The sequence below is a fragment of the Schistocerca cancellata genome, chromosome 5, assembly GCF_023864275.1.
Source record: "Schistocerca cancellata isolate TAMUIC-IGC-003103 chromosome 5, iqSchCanc2.1, whole genome shotgun sequence".
Taxonomy (NCBI): Eukaryota; Metazoa; Arthropoda; class Insecta; order Orthoptera; family Acrididae; genus Schistocerca; species Schistocerca cancellata.
Genome location: NC_064630.1, coordinates 773768132 through 773794537, shown reverse-complemented (window position 1 = coordinate 773794537; position 26406 = coordinate 773768132). Strand labels below are relative to the sequence as shown.

Below are 26406 nucleotides of genomic sequence, written 5' to 3'. Positions count from 1 at the left end.
TCAGCTGTGAATTGGATATAGAATCGGACAGGGATTCCATTGGGCTCTGGGGCTTTGTTCAATCTTAATGATTTCAGCTGTTTCTCAATGTCGTTGACACTAACATCTATTTCACGTGTCTTTTCAGTCGTATGAGAATTAAGTATGGGTAATGCTCCTGGGTTTTCCTTTGTAAAGGATCATTTGAAAACAGAGTTAAGCATTTCTGATTTAACTTTGCTACTCTCAATTTCAGTTCGAGTCTCGTCCATGAGTGGCTGGATACTAACTTTGGTGCCATTAACACCCTTTACAAAATCTGTCCCAAACATCAGCAGATTGGCACATAAACCAACATGTTGACAATACCAAAACATTTTAGAATCAGAGATTTTGAATATTTTAGTATGACAATGAATCATCCACTCTGCAAAAGACTGGGTGTTTTCAAGTTGTTGTTTAACTGAAGTTACTGCTCAGTTTCTATAATGTTTGTAAAATTTGTGCGTTTGAGTTCCACTTCAGCTGTTTGTTACTTTCATGAAACCTTTATGGAACATCCGTCAGCTGGTATTACTGTACATAATTAGGCTACAGAACAAATTATCCAATGTTGTTTGTTGGGTGCTTGGTCAACTATGGAAGTGGACTCCACTGAAGAACTATTTTACATAGCTATAACATTATCTTTAAAAGAAGGATGACGAGAAGCAGAAAATTTACGAATATTTCTAAATAAAGGGAAGTATAATGTACACACTCTAATCCAATATGGTATGCAATACATTCTTATTTACTGGCTACATGTTTGACAGCAAAATTCATTTATAACTAACGCTGCTGCAAAATGTACATTATTTCTGTAAAGTAACAGTCACAAGGTACAACAGTATGCACGAATGTCAAGTGGTAGCCAATATAGTCATAAGGCCTCCAATGTTTAGACCAATTCTTTAACCCATGCAAGGAAATACAGCATGTTAAATAAATAAATAAATAAATAAATCTACATGCCATGGGAATGAAAACTGGTTCATCCATACAGTACTGGCCCTTAAACTCTGGATGCGGATAGGCCATATTTTTCACCTAAATACTACGCAATTTTTATTACGCTATAATTAGTTTTGACAGCGATGCCTTATACTGTTATTTTAAGGTGAGCGAATATCATTGTCTCAGAACCCCGCCCCTTTCCCAGTAACGTCATCGCACCGGGAAACGTGGTACGGAATCTGCTATCGAAAATACTCGCGCATATCGAGATGAACAACAGCGTAATGCTGCGGTGAATCCTTGTAAAGCATGCAACAGAGTTAGCAATGCAGCGCTTCCACCGGCTTTTCAACCCAAAATGCAACGTGATTGGCATGATACACGTCGGTGCTTTACCAGGTACAGTGTAGATAAGTGAGTTTGATCCCATACACGTGGCTTATCACAAAACATAATTGCAACGTTTAAATACGAAAGCAAACTCACCTGTTTGTTAGAAGATCACGCCTTTCTTTAATAGTAATAGTACCCACGTGGTTCGTTGACCTGTCACACCTGCCATGTTCTCGACGCATCTGCACTGTGGAGCCCTCTAACACATCGTACATGGAGTTGGTTGTATTGATTTAGCACAACAGAGTTGAGAGTAGAATTAGTGTTGCAAGTTAAAGAAATTCTACGGGCAACGAAAACAAAAGTTAATTATCTGTATCGTAACGTAAAGTTTACCGAGGAGATAAGCCACTACATAAATAAAATGACTATTTTCGGGAAGAGAAACATCAAAGTGAGAAAGAATTATCCGCGAGTACCAAAAACTGTACCGAATAATCAGTTGAATTGACCTGCTGTAACATTTAGTTGTCTGCAACTGCGAAAAGATAAATATTTCATTTAAGAGCGGAAATATCACTCGTGATCACGGATATTACTGGCACCAACTGGTTGTCATATAATGCAGATAACAGTACCGTAAATAAAAAAAATGTGGCCGACACACACCCATGTCGGTACACAAAGAGAAAAAAAAAGCACGACTTAGACAGAAGTCAGTTGTGGCATTTCAGAAACGATTGTGGCATTCGCTGTAACTTGTGGATGGCTGGACAATGTTTTGAACACTGCTTTACCACGTACGAGTTCAGTACCTTAACACTAAGCCCCCCCCCCCCCCTCGCTACATAATGTGCACATAAAGACAATGGATATGTCATATATACGTTACACATACTTTACATATATAATCTACACCATGAATAAATAACATCGAAGGCGCACTGAAACGTTGTGCAAATCAAGATGTTCCCCCAACAGTCCATTCACAATATATTTGCTCTCTTCCTTTATACCTGATTTTTTCCAAATGGAAGGACTGAAAAAGAGGTTTATAAATTCTGCAACCACATATAATGTTACATCCCAGATTTGTGGCACAGGATTGAGAGCTGGAGAGTCCCGTTAAATGGATCCAGCTACACATCAGATGCAATTATGAGTGTGTTTGATTGTGTATGTGTTTTTTTGTTTTGCATATCTTTTAGAGTAGTTGGCTATTTGTAATTAATTATTTGTCCATAGACCATTTGGTACAATAATATCCGGTACTGTAAGTCAGAAACATTTCAGAAGTACCATAAAGTATTAGTATAAAACATTAAAAAAATAGGATGGGTTAGGATAGGGTAGGAAATTGGCCTTGGCCTAAACAAAGGAACCATCCCAGCATTTACCGTAGTGACAAGGGGAAACAATGGAAATCCCAAGTCAGGATGGTCGGATAGGGAGTAGACATTCAGGTTCTGTTGCTAGAGAGGGCTTCAAAATACTCGAAAAAATGCTCCTTGTAAGTCAGGACACAAAGATACTAACGTTTCTTGAGCTACAAGCAGTTAATTCAGGCAGTCCAGATAGTATAGGCCAGGCACAAAAATCAGTACACCATCACTTGTGGAAGAACTGAAATATAAAATAGCAAAACAAAAGCCAAAGTATGAACTCATTTTTGAAATGGTGTTTAACAAAGGAAAATCAAGAAAAGTAGTTGTTACTTGAAAGTCATACCAGTACAAAGGTCAGTGGCATAGCAATAGGTGCTAGTGGTGTTGAAAACCAACTTAAATCTCTAAAATTCACGAGTTCTTGTACTGTCCTGGTTACAGGTGATGACACATCTGTTCTGAGAGCTGATAGCTGTTGCCAGTAAGTAGCACTGCTATGTGTAGACTCATATCACCCACGTACTTAAGCTCTTTGGGTGAGAACGGACAGGCCCTGGCTCTTGGACATTGCAGTTATGAGTGCCAAATCTGTGTATCTGCTTCAGCTGTTGGCCTCAAAATTCTTCACAGTTTTCCTTCTTGGTCTGTTATCGCAACCTATCAGTATAGCCGAGGACATGCCATGTTTGAGATGGTGTCACTCTACTCAAATACTTTGGGTATTTTGTCAATACTATCCAGGATGTCTTATGTTGTACTCTAGTGCAGGCTCTTGTTGACATCTGGTCTTCAGAGCTGATTCAATTTTTGCTAGTCAGTATAAACTACATAAGTATAATGCATACCTCTCCACACAGTGTGTTTTGGCATTCCTTCTACACTGCAAGCTCCTTTGAATAGTTACCTTCTCCCAATTTATTGCCAGTAGGTAGCTAAGGGCATGACCTATCAAAAACTGTCTCAGTCCTTGTGAAGATTCATTTGCTGTGTACCCAGTCTGTTTTATCTTACACAGGAAGCTGTGCTTCCATCTGACTGAGCATCACTCTACCACTTTTACCACAGTATGACAATGCAGTTCCAACTTTGCTGTGATATCTATCATCCCTATCATTTTCATGGAACTGATAGTTTTCTTCTCTCTTTACTCAAGACCACCACTTTCATTTGTATCTATAGCTCTATGGACATATTTGAAATATTGCCTGCAATGTGTCAGCTGGTGCAGAACTAAAACCTTGATCAACTTGAGCAAAAAGGAGGCAGGAAAGTTGGAGTTTAAAGTCCTGTCAACAATGAGCTCATTAGAGACAGATCGTGAGCTTGGATTAGGAAAGGATATCAGCCTGCCCTTTCAAAGAAATCATGACAGCATTTGCCTTAAGCAATTTAGGAAAATTAAACAATTTTCCTCCCAACTGTGGACCCAATGTGCTGACCACTACACTGCCTCGCTCGGTATTATCAGCTAGAGAAGCACTTTGGTTTACACTCTGTTAACCACTCATGTTGCTATTGTCAGCCATTATCTCGTTTTAGATGGCACCTAAATTTTCACTTACCGTGGCTAATTATTATCCATTAATTTATGCCTTGTTTATTTCACAATTTCTAAGAGTGTACGAAAATTTGTAGAGGCTTATAGGTATCTGGAGACTATCTTTTTATGGGCCTGATGTTTAGTTTCATGAGCAGTTAATAGGTTTCCTATTACTAACATATGATGCCCATATTCGAACTGCTGTCAGTGACCATAAAGTAGCTGTAGCAACAATGATTACAAAAGTACAAAGGGAAACTAAAACAAATAGAAGGCTTTATATGTTCAGTAAATGAGATAAAGGTGCAATAGCATTTCTCAATAAGGAAGTCAAAACATTTAGCTCTGGAGGCAAGCATGTAGAAGAACTGTGACTCAGGTTGAAAAGACTATTTGACCATGCACTTGATAGATATGTATCTAGTAGAACAGTTCATTATGGAAGGAATGCTACATGGTATACGATTACTGTAAAAAAACAGACTACTGCATAATAGGTGCAAATCAAAGCATAGAGATAAAGATAGACAGATGCTGATGAATTGCATTTATCTGTCAGGAGGGTATTGCGTGAAGCAGAATATTATCGAAAAGTCTCTTACAAAACTGAAAGAAAGAAAGGTCTTATATAAAGGCTGTCAGTGATATCAAAGTTAATGCCAGGACATTCATGGACAAGACAGGAATTGCAATTGAGGGTAGCAAAACAAAAGCAGAAATGCTGAATTCTGTTTCAAATGTTCCTTTACAAAGGAAAACCCAGGAATATTGCCTCAATTTAATTCTTAGACCACAGCAAAGATGAGTGATAAATAGATATTAGTGTCAATGGTGCTGAGAAACAAGTGAAATTACTAAATTCATCAATTCTCCAAGTCTCGATGGAATTATTACCAGATTCTACACCAATTTTGCAACTGAGTGAGCCCTTCTTTTAACTGTAGTCTATCTTGGACCCCTCAAACAACAACTGAGCCCAGTAGTTGAAAGAAAGCAAAGGCCACATCTGTGTGTGAGAAGGGCAACATAAGTGATCCACAAAGCTACCATCCATTATCCTTGACATCCATCTGTTATATAATCCTAGAACATATTCTCAGCTAAGACAGAATGACCTTCTCAATGCCAGCCAGAACGGATTCTGAAAACATTGATTGTGTGAAACTCAACTTGCACTTTCCTCACATGGAATCCTTGTACCATGAACCAAGACAGTCAGATAGGTGCAGTATTTCTTAATTTCCATAAAGCATTTAACTCGCACATCTGTACCACCCCTAAGCTTATTACAAAAAAATATGATCATGTGGTGTATCAAGCAAAATTAGTGACTGGATTTAGGATTACTTGGTAGGGAGGATGCAACGTGTTATCTTTGATGGAGAGTCACTGACAGATGTATTAATAACTCCAGCTGTGCCCCATGGAACTGTATTGATGTTGTTCATGTTGTATATCAGTGTCCTTGCAGACAAAATTAATATAAGCTCAGACTGTTCACACATTATACAATTATCTGTAATGAATACTGTACGTGGAGAAGAAGTAGGGTGAGGGATGGAATATTCAGCAGCAGCGAGAATGACTTCCGTGAGGTGTGCAACCTGACGATCGCAGCTTGTGAAGGTTTGATCCTGAAAGGTCGCCCTGGAAGAGAAGAGCCCCCAGTCTGCCTTGGAGATGGTCCAACTAGAGGAGCACGGAGAGGGAGTATGCTGCAGGAGATGGATAACACACGGGAAGTGGTCGCTCGAATATATATCAGCAAGTGCATACCACTCAAACCGGCGTGCAAGTTGGGGAGTACATATAGAGAGGTCTAAATGGGAATAGGTGTGAGATGTGTCCGAAAGAAAAGTAGGGGCACCAGTATTGAGGCAGACAAGATTGAGCTGGTTGAAAAGGTCTGCTAACAAGGAGCCCCTTGGGCAGGATGCTGGAGAGCCCCAAAGGGGATGGTGGGCATTGAAGTCTCCAGTTAACAAAAATGGTGCAGGTAGCTGAGCAATAAGTTGCATCATGTCTGCCCTGGTAACGGCAGATGATGATGGAGTGTAAACGGTACAAAAGGAAAACGTAAAAGTGGGGAGAGTAATGCGGATGGCAGCTGCCTGCAGGCCGGTGTTCAACGTGATGGGATCGTAGTAAATATCATCCCGGACCAGCAACATAACCCCTCCATGAGCTGGGACACCTACCACAGGGGGTAGGTCAAAACGCACAGAGGTGTAGTGTGCCAAGGCAATTTGATCGCATGGGCGCAGCTTCGTTTCCTGGAGGGCTACGACGAGCAGTACAAATGTTCATTTGCATCTTGATACTATTTGAGAGTGGTGCAAAGATTTCCTCCTAGCTTTAAATGGCCCGAAATGTAAAACTGTGCACTTTATAAAATGAAAAAAGAAATGCAATATCATATGACCGCAATATTAATGAGTCGCAATTGGAAATAGTCAGCTCATACAAATACCTGGATGTAACAATTCATGGGACAATTACATAGGCTCAGTCACAGGAAAAACAGATGACAGACTTTGGTTCATTAATAGAATATTACGCAGTCCAATCTTTCTACAAAAGGAGATTGCTTACAAATCACTCATGTGATCCACTCTGGAATATTGCTCATGTGTGTGGGACCCTTAGCAAATAGGAAACAGGGTATATTGAATATATACAGAGAAGTGGAGCACAAAGGGTCACAGTTTTGTTTAATGCATGAGAGAGAGTCACAGAGATTCTGCAGAAACTGAACTGACAGAATCTTGAAGCAGACACAAACTATCCTGACAAAGGCTGCTTACACGGTTTCGAGCAGCTCTAAATGATGAACCAAGGACTATTCTACAACCCAGTACATACTGCTCCCATGGGGGTCATGAAGACAAGATTACACAAATTACACAGAGTTTTTTAAACAATAATTCTTCCTGCACTCAGTATATGAATGGAACAAGAAGCACTCTTAGTAACTGCTACAATGGGAAATACCTTCTCCCATGCACTTCTCCATGGTTTGCAGAGTATAGATGTAGATGTAATTATAGGTAGTCATATTGGACAAAACATGCAGTTTAATTCATTGGTACCATGGTACAGTTCTTAGTGCCACCTTCTGGATTACTTCTCGAGTTTCCCTATGTAACGATCATGTCGTCAGTACATGTCACTAGTTCTGTGAATACACTCCTGGAAATGGAAAAAAGAACACATTGACACCGGTGTGTCAGACCCACCATACTTGCTCCGGACACTGCGAGAGGGCTGTACAAGCAATGATCACACGCACGGCACAGCGGACACACCAGGAACCGCGGTGTTGGCCGTCGAATGGCGCTAGCTGCGCAGCATTTGTGCACCGCCGCCGTCAGTGTCAGCCAGTTTGCCGTGGCATACGGAGCTCCATCGCAGTCTTTAACACTGGTAGCATGCCGCGACAGCGTGGACGTGAACCGTATGTGCAGTTGACGGACTTTGAGCGAGGGCGTATAGTGGGCATGCGGGAGGCCGGGTGGACGTACCGCCGAATTGCTCAACACGTGGGGCGTGAGGTCTCCACAGTACATCGATGTTGTCGCCAGTGGTCGGCGGAAGGTGCACGTGCCCGTCGACCTGGGACCGGACCGCAGCGACGCATGGATGCACGCCAGACCGTAGGATCCTACGCAGTGCCGTAGGGGACCGCACCGCCACTTCCCAGCAAATTAGGGACACTGTTGCTCCTGGGGTATCGGCGAGGACCATTCGCAACCGTCTCCATGAAGCTGGGCTACGGTCCCGCACACCGTTAGGCCGTCTTCCGCTCACGCCCCAACATCGTGCAGCCCGCCTCCAGTGGTGTCGCGACAGGCGTGAATGGAGGGACGAATGGAGACGTGTCGTCTTCAGCGATGAGAGTCGCTTCTGCCTTGGTGCCAATGATGGTCGTATGCGTGTTTGGCGCCATGCAGGTGAGCGCCACAATCAGGACTGCATACGACCGAGGCACACAGGGCCAACACCCGGCATCATGGTGTGGGGAGCGATCTCCTACACTGGCCGTACACCACTGGTGATCGTCGAGGGGACACTGAATAGTGCACGGTACATCCAAACCGTCATTGAACCCATCGTTCTACCATTCCTAGACCGACAAGGGAACTTGCTGTTCCAACAGGACAATGCACGTCCGCATGTATCCCATGCCACCCAACGTGCTCTAGAAGGTGTAAGTCAACTACCCTGGCCAGCAAGATCTCCGGATCTGTCTCCCATTGAGCATGTTTGGGACTGGATGAAGCGTCGTCTCACGCGGTCTGCACGTCCAGCACGAACGCTGGTCCAACTGAGGTGCCAGGTGGAAATGGCATGGCAAGCCGTTCCACAGGACTACATCCAGCATCTCTACGATCGTCTCCATGGGAGAATAGCAGCCTGCATTGCTGCGAAAGGTGGATATACACTGTACTAATGCCGACATTGTGCATGCTCTGTTGCCTGTGTCTATGTGCCTGTGGTTCTGTCAGTGTGATCATGTGATGTATCTGACCCCAGGAATGTGTCAATAAAGTTTCCCCTTCCTGGGACAATGAATTCACGGTGTTCTTATTTCAATTTCCAGGAGTGTATATCATTATCCTACAGTTTACTTAACATGTTGACTGCAATGAGACTGATGGCGGCCACAGCTGAGCCTTATGCCTGGTGCCTCGTTCCTTCCGGTGGCCGCAGCAGAGCCTTATGCTGTGGGCTGGTGGTGAAGTGTCCATTAATGTGTTTGTGGTGGTCAACATGTTAAGGCTGGGTCAAGCACCAACCGCACATTGTTAAGCCACATATGGCCCTCTGTGAGAAAACTTTTGAAATTCTTTTTGTGAACGCTTCCGTGATGGATCCCTTGTTTCACTCTAATACTGGTTATGGCCAATGCTTGAGTGACACTTGGGCTCCATCTCAAAAGGATTCAAGTCTGTCCCGACACAACAGCAATTGCTCTCCCCATGGCAATAGTTTTTGAAATAGATGTGTACCACTCAAGGTCCACAGTTAGTGAAAAATGCTGACCACCAGATGGAGTTGAGTTCTACATTAATATTTATCACTGGCGTTGCAAAATATTTTCATGAAGCACATGTTTCACAAGCTTTATAATCTCTTTCATGGTATCTTTGCACCACTGAAGCCATATTGCTGAAGGTTCATTGATGAAATAATGTTTTACCCAGCAGCATACTATGTAATTGCCCCTACAACCATTTTTTGAGGGTGTCTAGAATGCAAACTTGCCTAACATTTGTCATTACTCTTTCTTGAGATGGCAGTTTTGAACATTCTGGTTCTCTGGCCTGAGATAGACATGTGTTATAGTGTTGACACAAATAAGGACATACATGCACATCAAAGGCATGGAGAATTTCAGCAAGGATACTGCCAGATCAAGGTGGCTTATTTCTTTCATTTTCACGATTAATTTCACCACCTCTTCTTAGGAATATGGACAAAATATGTCTCTACTGCACTCCCGAAACATCTTTTTCCTTTATCGGGTAAGATATAGTAATTGTTTATCAATGGTGAATTTTTGTCAGAGGGTCAGAGAGTTCTGCCTAACCTAAAAAAACTCCCTTGTTCATTCCAAAGTTACTCTACAACCCAAGAAACAATGGCTGGTTTATGGGATGGTATTAAAAATCCCCATCCTATAGTGCATATGAAGGAACTACAGCTCATCACTGTACAGATGTAGTCTCCAGCTTAGATATCCTAAATGACATGATAAACAATGTGCAAAGGACTACAACCTGGGCTCTCAAATGGTAGGGGGATGGCTTCTTTCACCTGGTGACTGATTCCTCCCAGAATGCGTTATGACACATTTGTTTTGCTCCTTTTGGTTGCGCTGTGTCTCCAAGAGAAGCCACCTCTTGCCTAACACTTGAACTGCCTACAGCTAACAGCACCTTCTTTTCTTTCTGCTCTGTGGATGCCTGGACATCAACAGAGGAGAGACTGTTGCTCAAGCAGGGAGGACAGGTTGATGACCAAAGTTTCATTGTTATGGGTCTAGTCTTTTAAATATTTGCCACATACATCCATCTGCATGAAACAGTTCCAGATTCAGGCACAACCAACTGCTTACCACTAGGTGACCACCCGGTGCTGGAATGTGGTTCTATGCAGATCATATCAGCTCCATGAGATGATTGCAACAACAGGAAACATACCTGCCACCCTTCCACTGGTGCAGTTTATACCGGTGGTGGTGATATGAATCCTGTTGACTGCATTTCCAGACTGATGATGTGTTTCTCAGATGGAAAAATGCAATCTTCTAAAACCAAGGTCTCTGTTATATCATCAGTTGTTGGGAAAAATTTGTTACATTGAAGGGTGAATATGTAGGGCATGACTAACACTCTCACCAAATTTCATGGTCACAGCTTGATTTTTTTGTGATAATTTAAACTTTTTGGGTACCCCTTTACAGGGTGTGTAAATAAAGTTTAAAGACTGATTTTTCCTGACTAGCAGTGCATGTGCAGCCCAGTCTCACCCCCTGCACCAGATGGCGGGGGTGTTGGATAAGTGAGCCAAGCATCAGCATTTACCGGCAAAATGCTGGAGGGAAAACATTGTGAGTGCAGGAGGTGTCTGTTTCAAAACATTGCCAAGAAATTGGAGCATCCAAAATGCAGCGCCTCTTGGAGCAGTGATGTTCGATCAAATTTTGTGTAAAACTGAACAAGACAGGTATGGAAACATTCAAAGTGATTCAAGAGGCCTATAAATAATATGCCATGTCACATGCCATGGTTTTCGTGTAGCACAAGAGGTTCAAAGATAGACGCGAAGGCTTGGAGGATGATGAATGCTCTGGAAGATCTTTAATGAGCAGGACTGATGAAAATCTGGCCAATGTGCAAGTTTTAAACAGTGGCCCACATCTCAGCATCAGATATGATTGCAGATGAAGTGGGTTTGAAGGTCACTGGGTGCTCAACCATGATAATGTGACCGTTCACACCTGCTTCACCGTCACTGAAGTTTTGACCCCGTTCAACAGGTAGCACTGCTGCAGCCACCCTATAGCCTTGACCTTGCCCTCAGTGACTTCTGTTTGTTCCCCCAGATGAAGAGAGACCTGAAAGGGAAGCAGTTTGACAGCATCACAGCAGTCCAAAAAGCTTCAAAGAGGGTTTTTAATAGCATTCCGGTTAAGGAGTTCCAGGGAACTTACCAGGAGTGGAAATCTCATTGGCAGCAGTGTGTGGATTCTTAACACACCTATTTTGAAGAATTTTAGTCCGACATATAAAAGTACTCAATAAATTTTGTGTTCCGAGACCAGTCTTGAAACTTTATTTACACACTCTGCACTTACTTCCATATAGGAGCATCTAAAAACTAAACTAAGTACAATGTGTACAGTTTGTTCTGAACTTGCTTCAAGTGATGCTTCTGGTAACTAGTGCTGATGCCACACAGTGTGGTGTTCTACTCCCACGGATATTAAAAAGGAAACTGGCTAGTCCATACGAGACAAATGAAAACTCGTGTATCAGCATTTCAAACAATGGAAAACCCAGCATGAAATGTAGCAATATTATGAAAGGAAGAGTTGCTGCTCACCATATAGCAGAGATGCTGAGTTGCAGATAGGCACAACAAAAAAACAGTCAGAAAGTGATTTTTGGCTAACAAGGCCTTCGTCGGAAATAGACAACATGCACATACACTTTCACACAAACGCAACTCTCACACACGTGATTACAGTCTCTGGCTGTTGAGTTTGGCCTCAACAGCCAGAGACTGTGGTCACATGATGTGAGTTGCTTTTGCGTGTGTGTGTTTTTTCGACAAAGGCTTTGTTGGCCGAAAGATCACTTTCTGACAGTCTTTTTGTTGTGCCTACCTGCGACCCAAAATCTGCTGTGCTGCATGTTGAGTAGCAGCTATCCTTTTTATATTATAATATCATCATTTCAGTTATTTTGTTATAGAACTTAAGGAAAATGTGAAATGAGGAACCATGTTTTGGGGAGATGAAATGTAAGACATAATTCATGACTAACAATGATAATATTATGGTGGTCTATTACCAGTCACATAGTCTCATTATCTACAAAAGTTATTCTTTCCATAATTTTAGGCATTTTCTAAATAACTTAGGTTCACTGTGTATAATGTGTTACCATTCTTGTTATTCATAGGATACTATATTTTGTGAAAATGTATGGATGACAAGTAGTTTCTCCTTGTGCACACTGGAATGATTTGTACTTGAGGAAGACACAATTATTATACTAATTGTAGTTTTTAAAATCATATTGTATTACTTTGTTTCAGGAACACCAAATTACAGGGGGTCTGTTTTAGAGATTACTGAAAATGCTTGTAAAGATGCAGAAATATATAAGAAGTGTGAAGTTGTAAGTGTTGCTGTGATTATATTCTTGATATGTTTACATGAACTTGAGGTCCAAATAAAAACAATAAAACTTTTCCTTACAAATTATGTATAGGATGGTGTATTGATTGAAAATATGCATGACGTTCCATATGTTCAACCAAGAGATATGGAACCAGAAACAGTTTCTTTACTGTCATGTATCAGCTTGCAGATTAGAAATATTCTGCCACCAACCATACAGTGTGGAGTACAGGTAAATCAAATTGTAAATTAGCTAACTCAAACTGTAAACAATTCAGTTCAAGTAGAAAACAAAAAAAATCTGATTAATAACCTGCAGAAAAGACAGTTACTTATCTGCTTGTTATTTGTATATATTCTTTTGGAGAAGATCATGAATAATTTATGTATAACAGTGGGCATCTTGAAGGAGGAAAGAGGGTGCCACATACTCAACACCAGTATAACTTTTGATTATTCAGAGGTTCCTCATAAAGAACTGCTGGCTTTATGCATATCCTTATCTTTGTGTTTGGACATTGATACAGCAAGGTAAATTAAGTTATACAACTAACTAACTAACTCCATCAACTAGACAAAACACTTTTTTAGCAATGTTTCATATACTTATTATTAATATAGAACAAGGTTATGAGTTATAAGCCCATTTTCTACTATATAACTGATCCTAAAGATGAGAACCAAGCAAAGATAAATGTGTCAATAAAGTTATCTCTGTTGAGAATTTTGACACAATTCTATATGGATTTAAAAAATTCAGTAGGACAGTATTTACAATACTGTGACTGAACATACAATGGAGTAGAGCTATGCACAGAAGTGGATTTTTTAAGTTAATTAATTCATTTATTTATTTTTGTTACATGAATGAAGGCACCAAGGTTCTTCTTCTGTGAAGGGGTTACAGTATTGTCTAAAAGGGGTGAATAACTGATCTGCATTTGTTGATTCAGTAATGAATTAAAGAAGCCAGGTTCATACTTTGCAAACATTGCATAAATGAAAACCACAAATACATAATAGATATAGACGTCCCACACATAGATGAAAGGGTGCAAAGCTTCATCAGTTAGTGTACACACACCTATTTTTTAATTTCTAACTGAGGAAGCTTTGCACCCTTTCGCTCTATGTGAGGACATCTATATCTATTATGTATTTGTGGTTTTCATTTATGCAATGCTTGGCGAAGTATGAGCCCGGCTTCTTTAATGTCCAATTTCTATGGTGTTCTCTAAGCCTAGTGCAGATTTAGCACCCAGTCTGTCCAATGTAGAAACACTGACACTCTTGGCAGATGATCTAATAAATCCCACTTTTCATTATGTCCAGCTGTTTGTCTATAGAACTGAAGAGACACCTACCTACTGTAATTGGGATATAGAAAACCACAGAGAAATCCTTTGCTTTTAAAATTTTGCTTATCCTATTCACAGTTTTACCTGCAAAAGGTAAACTACACCATTCCCTTTTCAGTCTATGTTGTTTATGGAAACAGTAGAGATCTAGCTTACTTCTTGGTTTTTTATGAAGAATTTTGTCACTAATGTTGAAATCAAATTCATTATTTGTAGCTATTGTTTTCACTGTATTGAGATTCTAGTTACAGTCTTCTTGGTACATGGCGATAGAAAGGAGACAGTCAATTATGTGATGGAATGCAGCATGTTTGTAGGATGTTGAGAGGAAGCTGGGATTAATGAGTCACTACAGAAATCTTTCCAGTAAATTTTAAATTTATGATTGTCATTTTCTGCCTGTACACTGATGTCTAGGAAATTAATGCTGGAACCCCCTTACTCCATACTGACCTTTATGCTACTATACCATTGATTCATATTTTCCTTGAAATCATCTAGTAGAACATTTCCTCATACAGAGAATACAGTCAACATATGTTCCAGTACACAACATGTTTTGCCAATGGTTTGCTCTTAAAAAATCAGTCTCTCACTTGTCCATGAACATTTCTGCTAGCAAAGGGGATGAGGGTGAGCCCGTTGCCAGGCTATCTACTTGCTTATAATAACTCCCTTGAAAGCACAAAAAAACTGTACTAATGATGCTCAGCTGTTCTCCTGGATTATTGTTGTGTAAATACAAAGATTATGACCCCAATATTATACAACATAATTGGACAGATAAAAAATCTATTCACCATGTGGCAGCAGGAGAACACGTATAAAAAGATGTTAAAGTTTGCAAGCTTTCGGAGTCAGTGGCTCCTTCTTCTGGCAGAAAGGTTAAAGGGAAAGGAGGAGGGGTGAAGGCAAAGGACTGGTGAGGTTTAGGAAAAGGGGTTGAGACTGGAAAAGTCACCCAGAACAAATGGGATGAGAAGGAAAGACTGATTGTTGGGGACTGCTGCAGATGAGATTTAAAAACCTGAGAGCTTAAAGATGGAAGATAGGGTAATATGCAAGCCAGGGATTACTGCCAAAACATTGCACTCCAGTTAATAGGAGCATAAAGCTAAGTGGGCTGTATGTTATAGAGATGGAAGGGGGTGGGGGGGACAAAAAGACAGGTCAGAAAATGAGAGAGATAGAAAACAAAAAGGGAAGAAAGGAATAGTTACTGTGAAGAAATGTTGAGACTGAAGAAATTAACATAAATTAAGGCCAGGTGGGTGGCAAGAACCAAGGACATGTTATAGTGCCAGTTCCTATGTGAGGAATTCTGAGAAACTGGTGTCTGGGGAAAGAATCCAGATAGCACGAGTGGTGAAACAGGCACTGAGATCATGATTATTGTGTCGTAGAGTGTGCTCTGCAGCAGGGCATTATGTGTAGCCAGTATACAACCTCTGCCTGTGTCCATTCACCCTAACTGATAACTTGATGGTTGCCTTGCCAATGTAAAAAGCCAAACAGTTTTTACGTAACAGCTGGTACCATGAAATGAGGTGAATCCAATCAAGTGGTGTCAATCCAATCATTTACCAGTTTCTCCACATTTGGATAACTGATCTTAGCATTTTAACAATTGCATTGCAGCTGACCATTGCAATGAATTATTGCCTAATCTATCAATAACAATGGCATGTTGGAGTGCACACAACCAGCAAATCATTTTGTCAGTAGGTGTGTGATCCTTGTGCTACACTGGTGTAGTCAATACAACAGTGCGAAAAATTCTGCTGGTTATTTCCGAAGTGTAACTGGTAAGTTGCAATATTATTGCTTGCATATGAACATCCTAAGTGATGCAGTTTCATTTTTTTGTTCATTGCTAATACTGCTTAGTCACTAAGCAGGCCTAATTACAAAACTACATTTTTGTAGGGTGAATCCAATCATGCGGGTATACCAAAAGGTTGTGGGACAAACACAGAAATCTAACTACAAACCATAATTTCTTTTAAATGCAGTGAAAGCTGTTAAATCAGGGAAATTAAGCATCCAGAAAGCTTCAGAGCAATACGCAGTTCCATATACCACATTAAATGACAAACTCAACGAAAGCTACAAATACAAAATAGGTGGCCAACCAACGTTAACCAATAGTGAGGAAAAAACTGATTGGAGGATTATTGTGTTGTGCAAAATGGGGGTTTCCTTTGAGGAATAATGATGCATAGACATATCTCAATCAAGCAGGGAGGATTGAAAAAAGATTTTGTGACAGTCAACCTGGGCATGAGTGGGTAAAATCTTTTCTGAAAAGAAATAAAGATCTAACAGTTAGAATGTGTGAAACTGTGAAGAGGGCAAAGGCAGCAGTTACCTGATAAACAGTGACTAAATATTTTAAAAACCTTGAAATGACCTTGAGTGGTGTTCCTCCCTTCAACATTATAAACTATGACGAGACAACCTTTCGTGATGATCCTGGACAAGTGAAAGTAATAGTGAAGTGAGGCACAAGACCTCCTGAAAGGATAGTGGATAGGTCTAAGTCAAGTATCAGTGTGATGATAGCAGCAGTTGCCAATGGGTCAGTCCTCCCACCATGTACAGTTTATAGGCCAAAACACCTCTACGATGCTGGGACTGAAGGGTGCATAACTGGTGCAGGTTATAATAGGAATCAAAGTGGTTGGTTTGACCTAACAATGTTTGAATAATGGTTTGTTGGAATTGTCTTGCCTTATGCCCGACAATTAGAGGAGCCTGAAGTGATTATAGGTGACAATCTCTTGAGTCATCTGTCATATAACATTATTAAACTGTGCCAGGAACAGAACATTAAATTTGTGCTTCTACCACCTAATTCTACTCATTTATGTCAGCCAGTTGATGTGGCCTTTTTTTTAGACCTTTAAAACTCTCTTGGAGAAATGTACTAGGTGACTGGGAAAGGAAGAATAGAGGAGTTGTTGCAGAACATAGAAGGTGGGGCAAATTTATTTTTGAAGGGATAGATGATAGTGACATTAAGTAAATACTTTTCACACTGATTATGACATACAATAATTGAAAATTAATATTTGTTTGCCAAATTTTGTGAATGCAAGTGTTTTTTAGCAAAAATCTCAAGTTTAATGCGCATGTAAAAATTTTTTAACCTAGAAATTGTAAAATTTTGTTGCAAATACAGCAATATATTTTTAAAAAATCAAAATAGTGATCAGATTCACTACATTGGAAGTCTGATTCCATTCCTGCATACAAAATACAATGGTGATCGGATTCGCTCCAACTGAGGATGTGAAACGGATCAACAATTAACTTAAAATAATATCTGCAATTATAAACCAAAAATAATGTAACACAGGAATATATCATTATGAAGGTTGTGAAATTAACATACTGAATTTTTATTTCCATATCACGACAGTAAATGGACGAAATTTTGAAAAACTGCCATTTTTGATTGGATTCACCTCATTTTATGGTATATGACATGTGACATTTCACAGGTGGTTCTCCCTTTGTTACAGGGCTGGTATAGGTGGTGGTAGGAGGGTGCGCAGAACAAGTCTTGCTAAGGGGTAGGAACGATAGGGTAGGACGAAGGGTGCAGATGGATCATATGGACTGACAAAGGTATTGTGGAGATGTGGAGGGTAAAGAAAAGCTATTCTAGGTGTGGTGGGCGAAACCTCAGACAGAATGGATCTCATTTCAGGAAGACATGGCCTTGTTGATACATGGCCTGACTAATACACTCCTGGAAATGGAAAAAAGAACACATTGACACCGGTGTGTCAGACCCACCATACTTGCTCCGGACACTGCGAGAGGGCTGTACAAGCAATGATCACACGCACGGCACAGCGGACACACCAGGAACCGCGGTGTTGGCCGTCGAATGGCGCTAGCTGCGCAGCATTTGTGCACCGCCGCCGTCAGTGTCAGCCAGTTTGCCGTGGCATACGGAGCTCCATCGCAGTCTTTAACACTGGTAGCATGCCGTGACAGCGTGGACGTGAACCGTATGTGCAGTTGACGGACTTTGAGCGAGGGCGTATAGTGGGCATGCGGGAGGCCGGGTGGACGTACCGCCGAATTGCTCAACACGTGGGGCGTGAGGTCTCCACAGTACATCGATGTTGTCGCCAGTGGTCGGCAGAAGGTGCACGTGCCCGTCGAACTGGGACCGGACCGCAGCGACGCACGGATGCACGCCAAGACCGTAGGATCCTACACAGTGCCGTAGGGGACCGCACTGCCACTTCCCAGCAAATTAGGGACACTGTTGCTCCTGGGGTATCGGCGAGGACCATTCGCAACCGTCTCCATGAAGCTGGGCTACGGTCCCGCACACCGTTAGGCCGTCTTCCGCTCACGCCCCAACATCGTGCAGCCCGCCTCCAGTGGTGTCGCGACAGGCGTGAATGGAGGGACGAATGGAGACGTGTCGTCTTCAGCGATGAGAGTCGCTTCTGCCTTGGTGCCAATGATGGTCGTATGCGTGTTTGGCGCCGTGCAGGTGAGCGCCACAATCAGGACTGCATACGACCGAGGCACACAGGGCCAACACCCGGCATCATGGTGTGGGGAGCGATCTCCTACACTGGCCGTACATCACTGGTGATCGTCGAGGGGACACTGAATAGTGCACGGTACATCCAAACCTTCATCGAACCCATCGTTCTACCATTCCTAGACCGGCAAGGGAACTTGCTGTTCCAACAGGACAATGCACGTCCGCATGTATCCCATGCCACCCAACGTGCTCTAGAAGGTGTAAGTCAACTACCCTGGCCAGCAAGATCTCCGGATCTGTCTCCCATTGAGCATGTTTGGGACTGGATGAAGCGTCGTCTCACGCGGTCTGCACGTCCAGCACGAACGCTGGTCCAACTGAGGTGCCAGGTGGAAATGACATGGCAAGCCGTTCCACAGGACTACATCCAGCATCTCTACGATCGTCTCCATGGGAGAATAGCAGCCTGCATTGCTGCGAAAGGTGGATATACACTGTACTAATGCCGACATTGTGCATGCTCTGTTGCCTGTGTCTATGTGCCTGTGGTTCTGTCAGTGTGATCATGTGATGTATCTGACCCCAGGAATGTGTCAATAAAGTTTCCCCTTCCTGGGACAATGAATTCATGGTGTTCTTATTTCAATTTCCAGGAGTGTACATTCCAAACCAGGAAAATACTGACTGACGATTGGTGTGCTCTTAAGTTGGTTCGTTTTTTTTTTTTTTAGGGGGCGGGGGGTCAGCAGTACTAGGATTGGATGTGATGGTTCAGAAAATCTGCTTTTGAACTTGGTTGGTGGGGTAATTAAGTCCAGTGAAGGTCAGGTGAGAACAGCGGTATACTGCTGTAAAGAGTCAGCATCTGAACAAGTATATTTGCCTCAAATGCCAAGGCTGTAAGGGAGGGAACATTTTACACAGAAAGGATGGCATCTGTCAAAATGGAAGTACTGCTGCTTGTAACTGAGAGAATGTATTTAGAGATTCCAAGAATTTTAACAGATCAGCCTCACCATGAGTCCATGTGGCAAAGATGTGATTGATGTATCTAAACAAAACCACGGACTGAAGGCTTATGGATCCCAGGGAAGCCCCCTCCAAGTGACCCATGAAATGGTTGCCATAGGAAGGGCACCATCCTGGTTCCCATGGCTGCATCCTTGATTTATTTGTATGTCTGCCCACTAAGATAAAATAGTTGTTGGTAAGCATGATGTTGATTAAAGTAAGCAGGAAGGATGTCATAGGTTTGGAATCAGGTGGGCATTGCTGAGGAAATGTCCATAGTGGTGTTGGTATAGAAGAGTTGGCATCGGTGGCGACAAGCAAGGTGCATGGTGGGAGTGGGTTGGGCACAGATTTCCAACAAGAAATTATGTTATTTACAAATTAGGACATAATTTAAAGAAAATACCATGTATAAATACCAAACATCTTTATTTTTATCACCTTTGCACATTAATTAATAAAATTTAACTTTTTAACTATCATAAAAAACTCTTTAAAAAACTGATGTTCATACACCAGTTTTGATGATGTTCACATAATTTTAATTAAAAAAAAACATTTGAAGTGTTTCTTCATAAATAAAGTATTGGGAGGTTAAATGGCATTTGGTCCCCAGTCCTGGATATGACCGCTGTGTTTCTACTACAGTGCCATGTTTCTTGATACACATTATAATGACCATGTTATAGAAAGTTGGTGGGGATGTGTTATGCAGAGGTTTCTTGCAAGCTTTCGGCCTTCTTCCACTTATGCCACATTAAACTGGCATCATCACTGATAACAGGTGTTTACTTTGATTTAATTATTAACAGTTACAACATATAAACATTAATCAACATAGCTGATCTTTGTCTCCCCTTGTCTTCACTACAAGGTTCCCTTTCACCTTATATTTATTTTACTTTCTGCAACATATTCTTCTTTCCTTCCCAAGAAAGGAACTAATAGTTCCAAAAGCTAGAACAGTTTCTTATATTATGTCTTTCTATCAACCCCTGAAGGTAAGAAATGACCAGCACTTCTGTCTCATAATTTTATAGTGATCTCAAGTAAATTTTCCTTTCGATAAAACATACAAAACAATGTAGGAGTTGACTTTGCATTCTGGAATAGATTTTGCAGCTAAATTTTGTATTCTAGTGCAGTTCTTTAATAAGATCCTGACTGATCCAAGAGTTAAAACTTCTATAAATTCATAAATAAATTATAATCTTTAATTATTAGTTGTTCTTTTCCATGAATAATCCAAATTCTGGAATTCAAAATCTCTGTTGATAATCTGTGAAATAATGTTATTTGTAATAATCTTCTGTCCAGTTTGATAGTATCTACAAGAACTGGACAAAAATACAGAAACGAAAAAACACAACACATGACCATGTCTGATATGGAGTAGGAAACCTGTTGGCATTTAAACAACTTCCAGTCATCTCAAAATGGATCAATACAGGTCCTGTATGGTTTTTAGTGGAGTCTTATACTATTTTTCCTGGAAAACAGGGCAAGTTCAGGTAACGATGATGGAGGTGGACAGCGATCATGCACCTTTTTGTGCAAATTAAACCACAAAGGCTCAATAATATTGAGATCTTGTGACTGTGGCAGCCAGGGAAGAGGCAACAATATATCATCACACTCACAAAACCAGTCCCAGATGATGCAAGATGTGTGAAAAGAAGCCCTGTAATCTTGGAATTCAGAGTCACCATTGGGCAACAAACATTGTACCATGGGATGGACTCGATCAGCTAAAATGATCACATAATTCGGGGCTGAATGCAACCTTGCAGAATAACCACGGGGCCAATGGAATACAATGATATGGCTGCCCAAATCATCATCAAACACCCCACCTTATTTCCCTCTTGGGACGTAAACTTGTTCAGAAGTTGGAAACAGTGTGAAACAAGACTCATCTGACCAAATGTCTTTCTTGCGTAGTCCATAGTCCAGGTTTTATGGTTTCAGCACCATGCTTTCCTGTTACGAGCGTTTACATCACTGATGAGCGGTTTTGGGATTCCACCTAGCTTCAGTTCCCTTAAGGGAGCTTATGGAGCTTCCTTCATGTTGCTCTGATGTTGACAGAGTTAATGAGTGTGACATTTGATTGTGCAGTGACTTTTGCAGCTATTATTCTCTTATTTTTCATTGCAATAATCTTCAGTGAGTATCTGTTACGATCCCTCTACACGCACTTTTGTTGGTGTTGGGAGTTAGCAGGTTATGATTTTTCGCTTTCCTAGTATGCAGTATGGATCTTTGATATGGTGCAGCTTAAAACAAGCAAGCACTTCAGCTCCCTTGGAAGCACCCACCATGTGGGCACCAACAATTTGCCTGGATTCAAAGTCACTTAGTTCTGAAATAACACACTCACAACTACACTGAACACTGTTCTGACAATGACTGAGACTTGTAAGATACTGAAGACATTGCACAGGTGCTGTTTATGGTCAAATAAAACAGTGCAACCAGTAGGATTGGCTAGCATCTGCATTTATGTGCAAGCATATGTTTCTTGTGGTTTTTCCGTAATTTTGTCCAACCATTGTAGAAAAATTTAGTATACTTTCAACAATATGGAGAGAGAGTAGTAGATAAATGACAGCCGGATTATAAAGGTTGTTCAGCTACACCTACTGCCGTCATTTTGTGCAACCTGCTATTGTATATCTGGCCTTCATAAACTACACGTGATATTTTCATATTCTCTAACTCTCTACATACAAACAATAATAAATAAATAATGAACAAGACTTTTTTGTAGGAAATTTAATGTACTTAAATTTTGTACGGTTTTCGAGCTGTTTAAGAAAAACGTACAAAGGTGACCTTCAAATATGCCTCCATCCCCTCACTCTTCCTTCGCCAGTCTTGATTTCTAGTATGTTGTTCGTGGCATTCCATCCTACCACTGCACAAAAATTTTCGTTTACAGAAACTATTCCTGATATTTAATCTCTTTTGGCCTCTATTGATTGGGCTGCCATGCCACCAATGTAGTTGGCTATTTCATTTACATTATTAATTTTAACTTGAATGTGAGGGTAAGGAAAGAAAAATGATTTTGTAAATGTTAACCATAACACTTACAAGCATACTAGTTTCAAACTCAGACAGCCTGATGAATACAGCAATGAAATCATTTATTTTATGCTGTTAAAATACACAAAACTGTTAGGTAACATTTACACAAACATCAATTTTACAGTTTTTAAGTGCTCGACTAAGCTGGTTGTGTAATAAGGCCAGTCAATGAAGACCAAAAACGGTTGAATGTGGGAAATAATTCGTGCAGTGGTAAATTTTTGTATACTGGTAGGAGAGAGTACCATGAACAACATAGTAGAAATCCAGACCACTGGGGGCTAAGTGTGGGTGATTTTGAGAGTCTCTTTTGCAAGTTTTTCTTGCATTACTTGAAAACCATGGCCTCAAGTAAAAATGTGTGTCAGTGCAAAATTTAACTACATTAAATTTCCTACAAAAAGATCCTGTTCATTTTTTTCTGTAGGACTAATAGTGTAGCAAGTGTGTATACCAATTAGGCTCCTTTCAGAGTAGGCTGATGCAATATCTCCATACTTAACAATCACATGCAACCGCTCGCTCAAAAAAGATCTCTACCCAGAGACTGGAAAACTGCATAAGTCACGCCAATATTCAAGAAAGGTAGTAGGAGTAATCCACTAAATTACAGACCCATATAGTTAATATTGATATAAAACATGATTTTGGAGCCTATATTATGTTCAAACATAATGAATTACCTCGAAGAGAACTGTCTATTGATACACAGTCAACACGGATTTAGAAATCATCATTCTTGTAAAACACAACTAGCTCTTTACACACATGAAGTGTTGAGCACTGTTGACAAGGGATTTCAAGTTGATTCCATATTTCTCGATTTTCAGAAAGTTTTTGACACTGTATCACACAAGCGGCTTGTAGTGAAATGTGTGCCTGTAGAATATTGTCTCAGTTATGTGAATGGATTCGTGATTTCCTGTCACAGAGGTCACAATTTGTAGTAATTAATGGAAAGCCACCGAGTGAAATAGAAGTGATATCTAGTAGTTTTATAGGACCTCCGCTGTTCCTTATCTATATAAATGATTTAGCAGACAATCTGAGCTGTCTTAGGTTGTTTGCAGACGATGCTGCCATTTATTGTCTAGTACAGTCATCAGAAGATCAAAACAAATTGCAAAACGATTTAGACAAGATATCTGTATGGTGCGAAAATTGGCAATTGACCCTAAATAATGAAAAGTGCGAGGTCTTACATGAGTGCTAAAAGGAATCCACTAAGCTCTGATCACGTGATAAACCAGTCGAATCTAAAGGCCATAAATTCAACTAAGTACCTAGGAATTACAATTATGAACAACCGAAATTGGAACAAACATATAGAAAATGTTGTGGAGAAGGCAAACCAAAAACTGTGTTTTACTGGCAGAACACTTAGAAAATGTAACACATCTACTAAAGAGACTGCCTACGCTGATCTTGCCCATCTTCTTTTGGAGTACTGCAGTGCGGTCTGGGATCCTTACCAGAAAGTTGAAAGAAGGGCAGCATGTTTTGTATTATTGCAAAATAGGGGACAGAGTGTCACCGACATTCTACAGGATATGGGATGGACATCATCAAAACAAAGGCGCTTTTCATTGTAGCGAAATCTTCTCATGTAACATAGTAATTTCAATCACCAACTTTCTCCTCCGAATGCGAAAATGTTTTGTTGATGCTGACCTACATAGGGAGAAATGATCATCACAATAAAATAAGGGAAATCAAAGCTCACACGGGAAGATATAGGGATTTGTTTTTTCTGTGTGCTGTTTGAGATTAGTAATATAGAATTATTGTGAAGGTGGTTCGATGAGCCCTTTGCCAGGCACTTACAGCTGCATCACTCTGTATAACAGGAAAAGCATTAGATATTGTGTATTTTTTACTATTTTTTATGAGCAAATTAAAGGGACCAAGGAGCTTATGTCTTCCTGATTCTTAAATTTTTAGTGCTGTAACTTTCTTTTTATCCTGCACTAAATGATTTGATTGTAAGATTAATTTGCTATTAATAAATCATTTCTCTCTCTCTTTTAAATACTTTAATGCAGTAAAAAATAACATTAGAGTTTCTCTTTTGTCAGGTACTGGCGGGAGGAAACAAAGAAGCCATAGCCATCAGCCTTGCTGCTGGGTTACAGTTCATCCGAGCTGAAGGATTTGTCTTCAGCCATATAGCTGATGAAGGGTTTACAGATGCCAGTGCTGGAACACTGCTCAGATACCGCAAAAAGCTTTCAGCAGATCAAGTTTTGATATTTGCAGATGTGAAGAAGAAGCACAGGTATTTTTGCATTTTTCATAAATGATAGTGTCCTTCTGGATGGGAGCATACCACAGAAATTGATGGAACAAGAAGGGGCTAAGTTTTCCAAAAAGTAAGTTTCCTACACTTCCACTGGATGGCAGGATATGCATTATGCAAGAAGGGAATGTGTGTGACAGATTCAGGATATGTTTATTGTAAGCGAGAGTTGTCTGTCTCTATCACATACCAATGTAGCAGCTGAAAACGGGGAATACATTTTTTTCTGCCATCAGTTGTTGTGGTAGTGTGTGATAAAATAGTTGAACACAGAGAAAATAACACTGATTGAAATGCATTGCCTGCCATGTGTAGTGCATCTGGAAAATTTCATGAGCTAGTAGGCTTTAGTTTGTTGGTGTAGGTAATTTTTGGAAAGTTCATGATGTATAGTGCAGTTTGTGTAATTCCTAATAAATACAACCTCATGGAGAGCAAGTAAAACAGTCTAGATCGGATGTAAGTTGTATATGTATTAATATATGCAACTTACATGTGATCTACACTGTTACAGAAATAATTTTAATATAATTTTATTTATTGCTGTTCTCTGAAGGACAATCTTTGAAAAAAATATTTCATATGTCTGATAAGAATTATGCAGTCAGAGGCTTACAACATGGAGTTCACTGTTGTTGTTGTCATGGTAATGGGATGAATAATTGTACCACCTGGAAATTTACCAGGGATAGTAAAACTCTTTGCTGAGAGAGTACAGGTTATTTCTAAATGACAGAATTTCTCAAGACTACTACAACTACTAAAGAATGAAGATATAAATTTGGTGTGGAATCACAAATCCTCACAAAATAAAAAAATCACATGCTCTGAGATCTTGTGACTCTGGGGGCCAGTGGTGCAATGTAAAATTCATGTGTCTCTTATGGCCGATTCACCATGAGATCACTATTATTAAGAAGTGCACTTACAAGCAGTTGTCAGTATGGTGGTGCTCTGTCTTGTTGAAAAATGACATTTTTGGCATGTTCTTGCAATAGTGGAAAAACCAAATCTCCAACATATCCAGGTACATCATTCCTGTAAATGTGTTTTCCACAAAGAATTGACCTTAAATCTTTTACTCTGGAAATGGCACAAAATACATGAAGCTTTGGGGGAGGGGGGCTTCTCATGCTTGATTATGATATATCATGCTGTGTTAATACACTGTGACAGTTCACTTTTCCATTTAAATTAAGTGTAGTGTGGCGATTCCTCCCTGTATATCAATGAGATGGCTCAACTGATTTTATCTCAAGAGACAGCATGGGTTAGCAGACAATAAAATAAGTTATCTTTACATTGCTGCAACATGGAAGGAACCCACATTGGTGGTGGACATTTAACTTTGTGAGAGTGTCATATGACACAATTTACTAAGTTTATTACCTGTAGGTGTCCATCATCATTTACTTTCTTTCACAGTATGGACTACAACAAGCCTTAGAGTAGGCTGGCAGGTGTCATTGTTTTGAAGCGGAGACTGATCAGATCC

The 26406-nt window shown here is 40.5% G+C and overlaps 1 protein-coding gene across 2 annotated transcripts in view; it reads left to right on the top strand.

The window, feature by feature from the left end:
* The first annotated feature begins 1193 nt into the window (after nt 1-1193).
* LOC126188966 (uncharacterized protein F13E9.13, mitochondrial) overlaps nt 1194-26406 on the top strand; it is a 53113-nt gene continuing 27900 nt past the window's right edge. Inside the window, exons 1-4 of one of the 2 annotated variants that reach the window (XR_007537888.1) lie at nt 1194-1374; nt 12559-12641; nt 12735-12875; nt 24691-24890. Coding sequence is in view for 1 of the 2 variants with exons in the window: in XM_049930727.1 (XP_049786684.1) it covers nt 1302-1374; nt 12559-12641; nt 12735-12875; nt 24691-24890 (497 nt within the window). In the remaining variant the exon portion in view is untranslated. The remainder of the gene's footprint in view (nt 1375-12558; nt 12642-12734; nt 12876-24690; nt 24891-26406) is intronic. The other variant, XM_049930727.1, reaches the window with a different exon arrangement.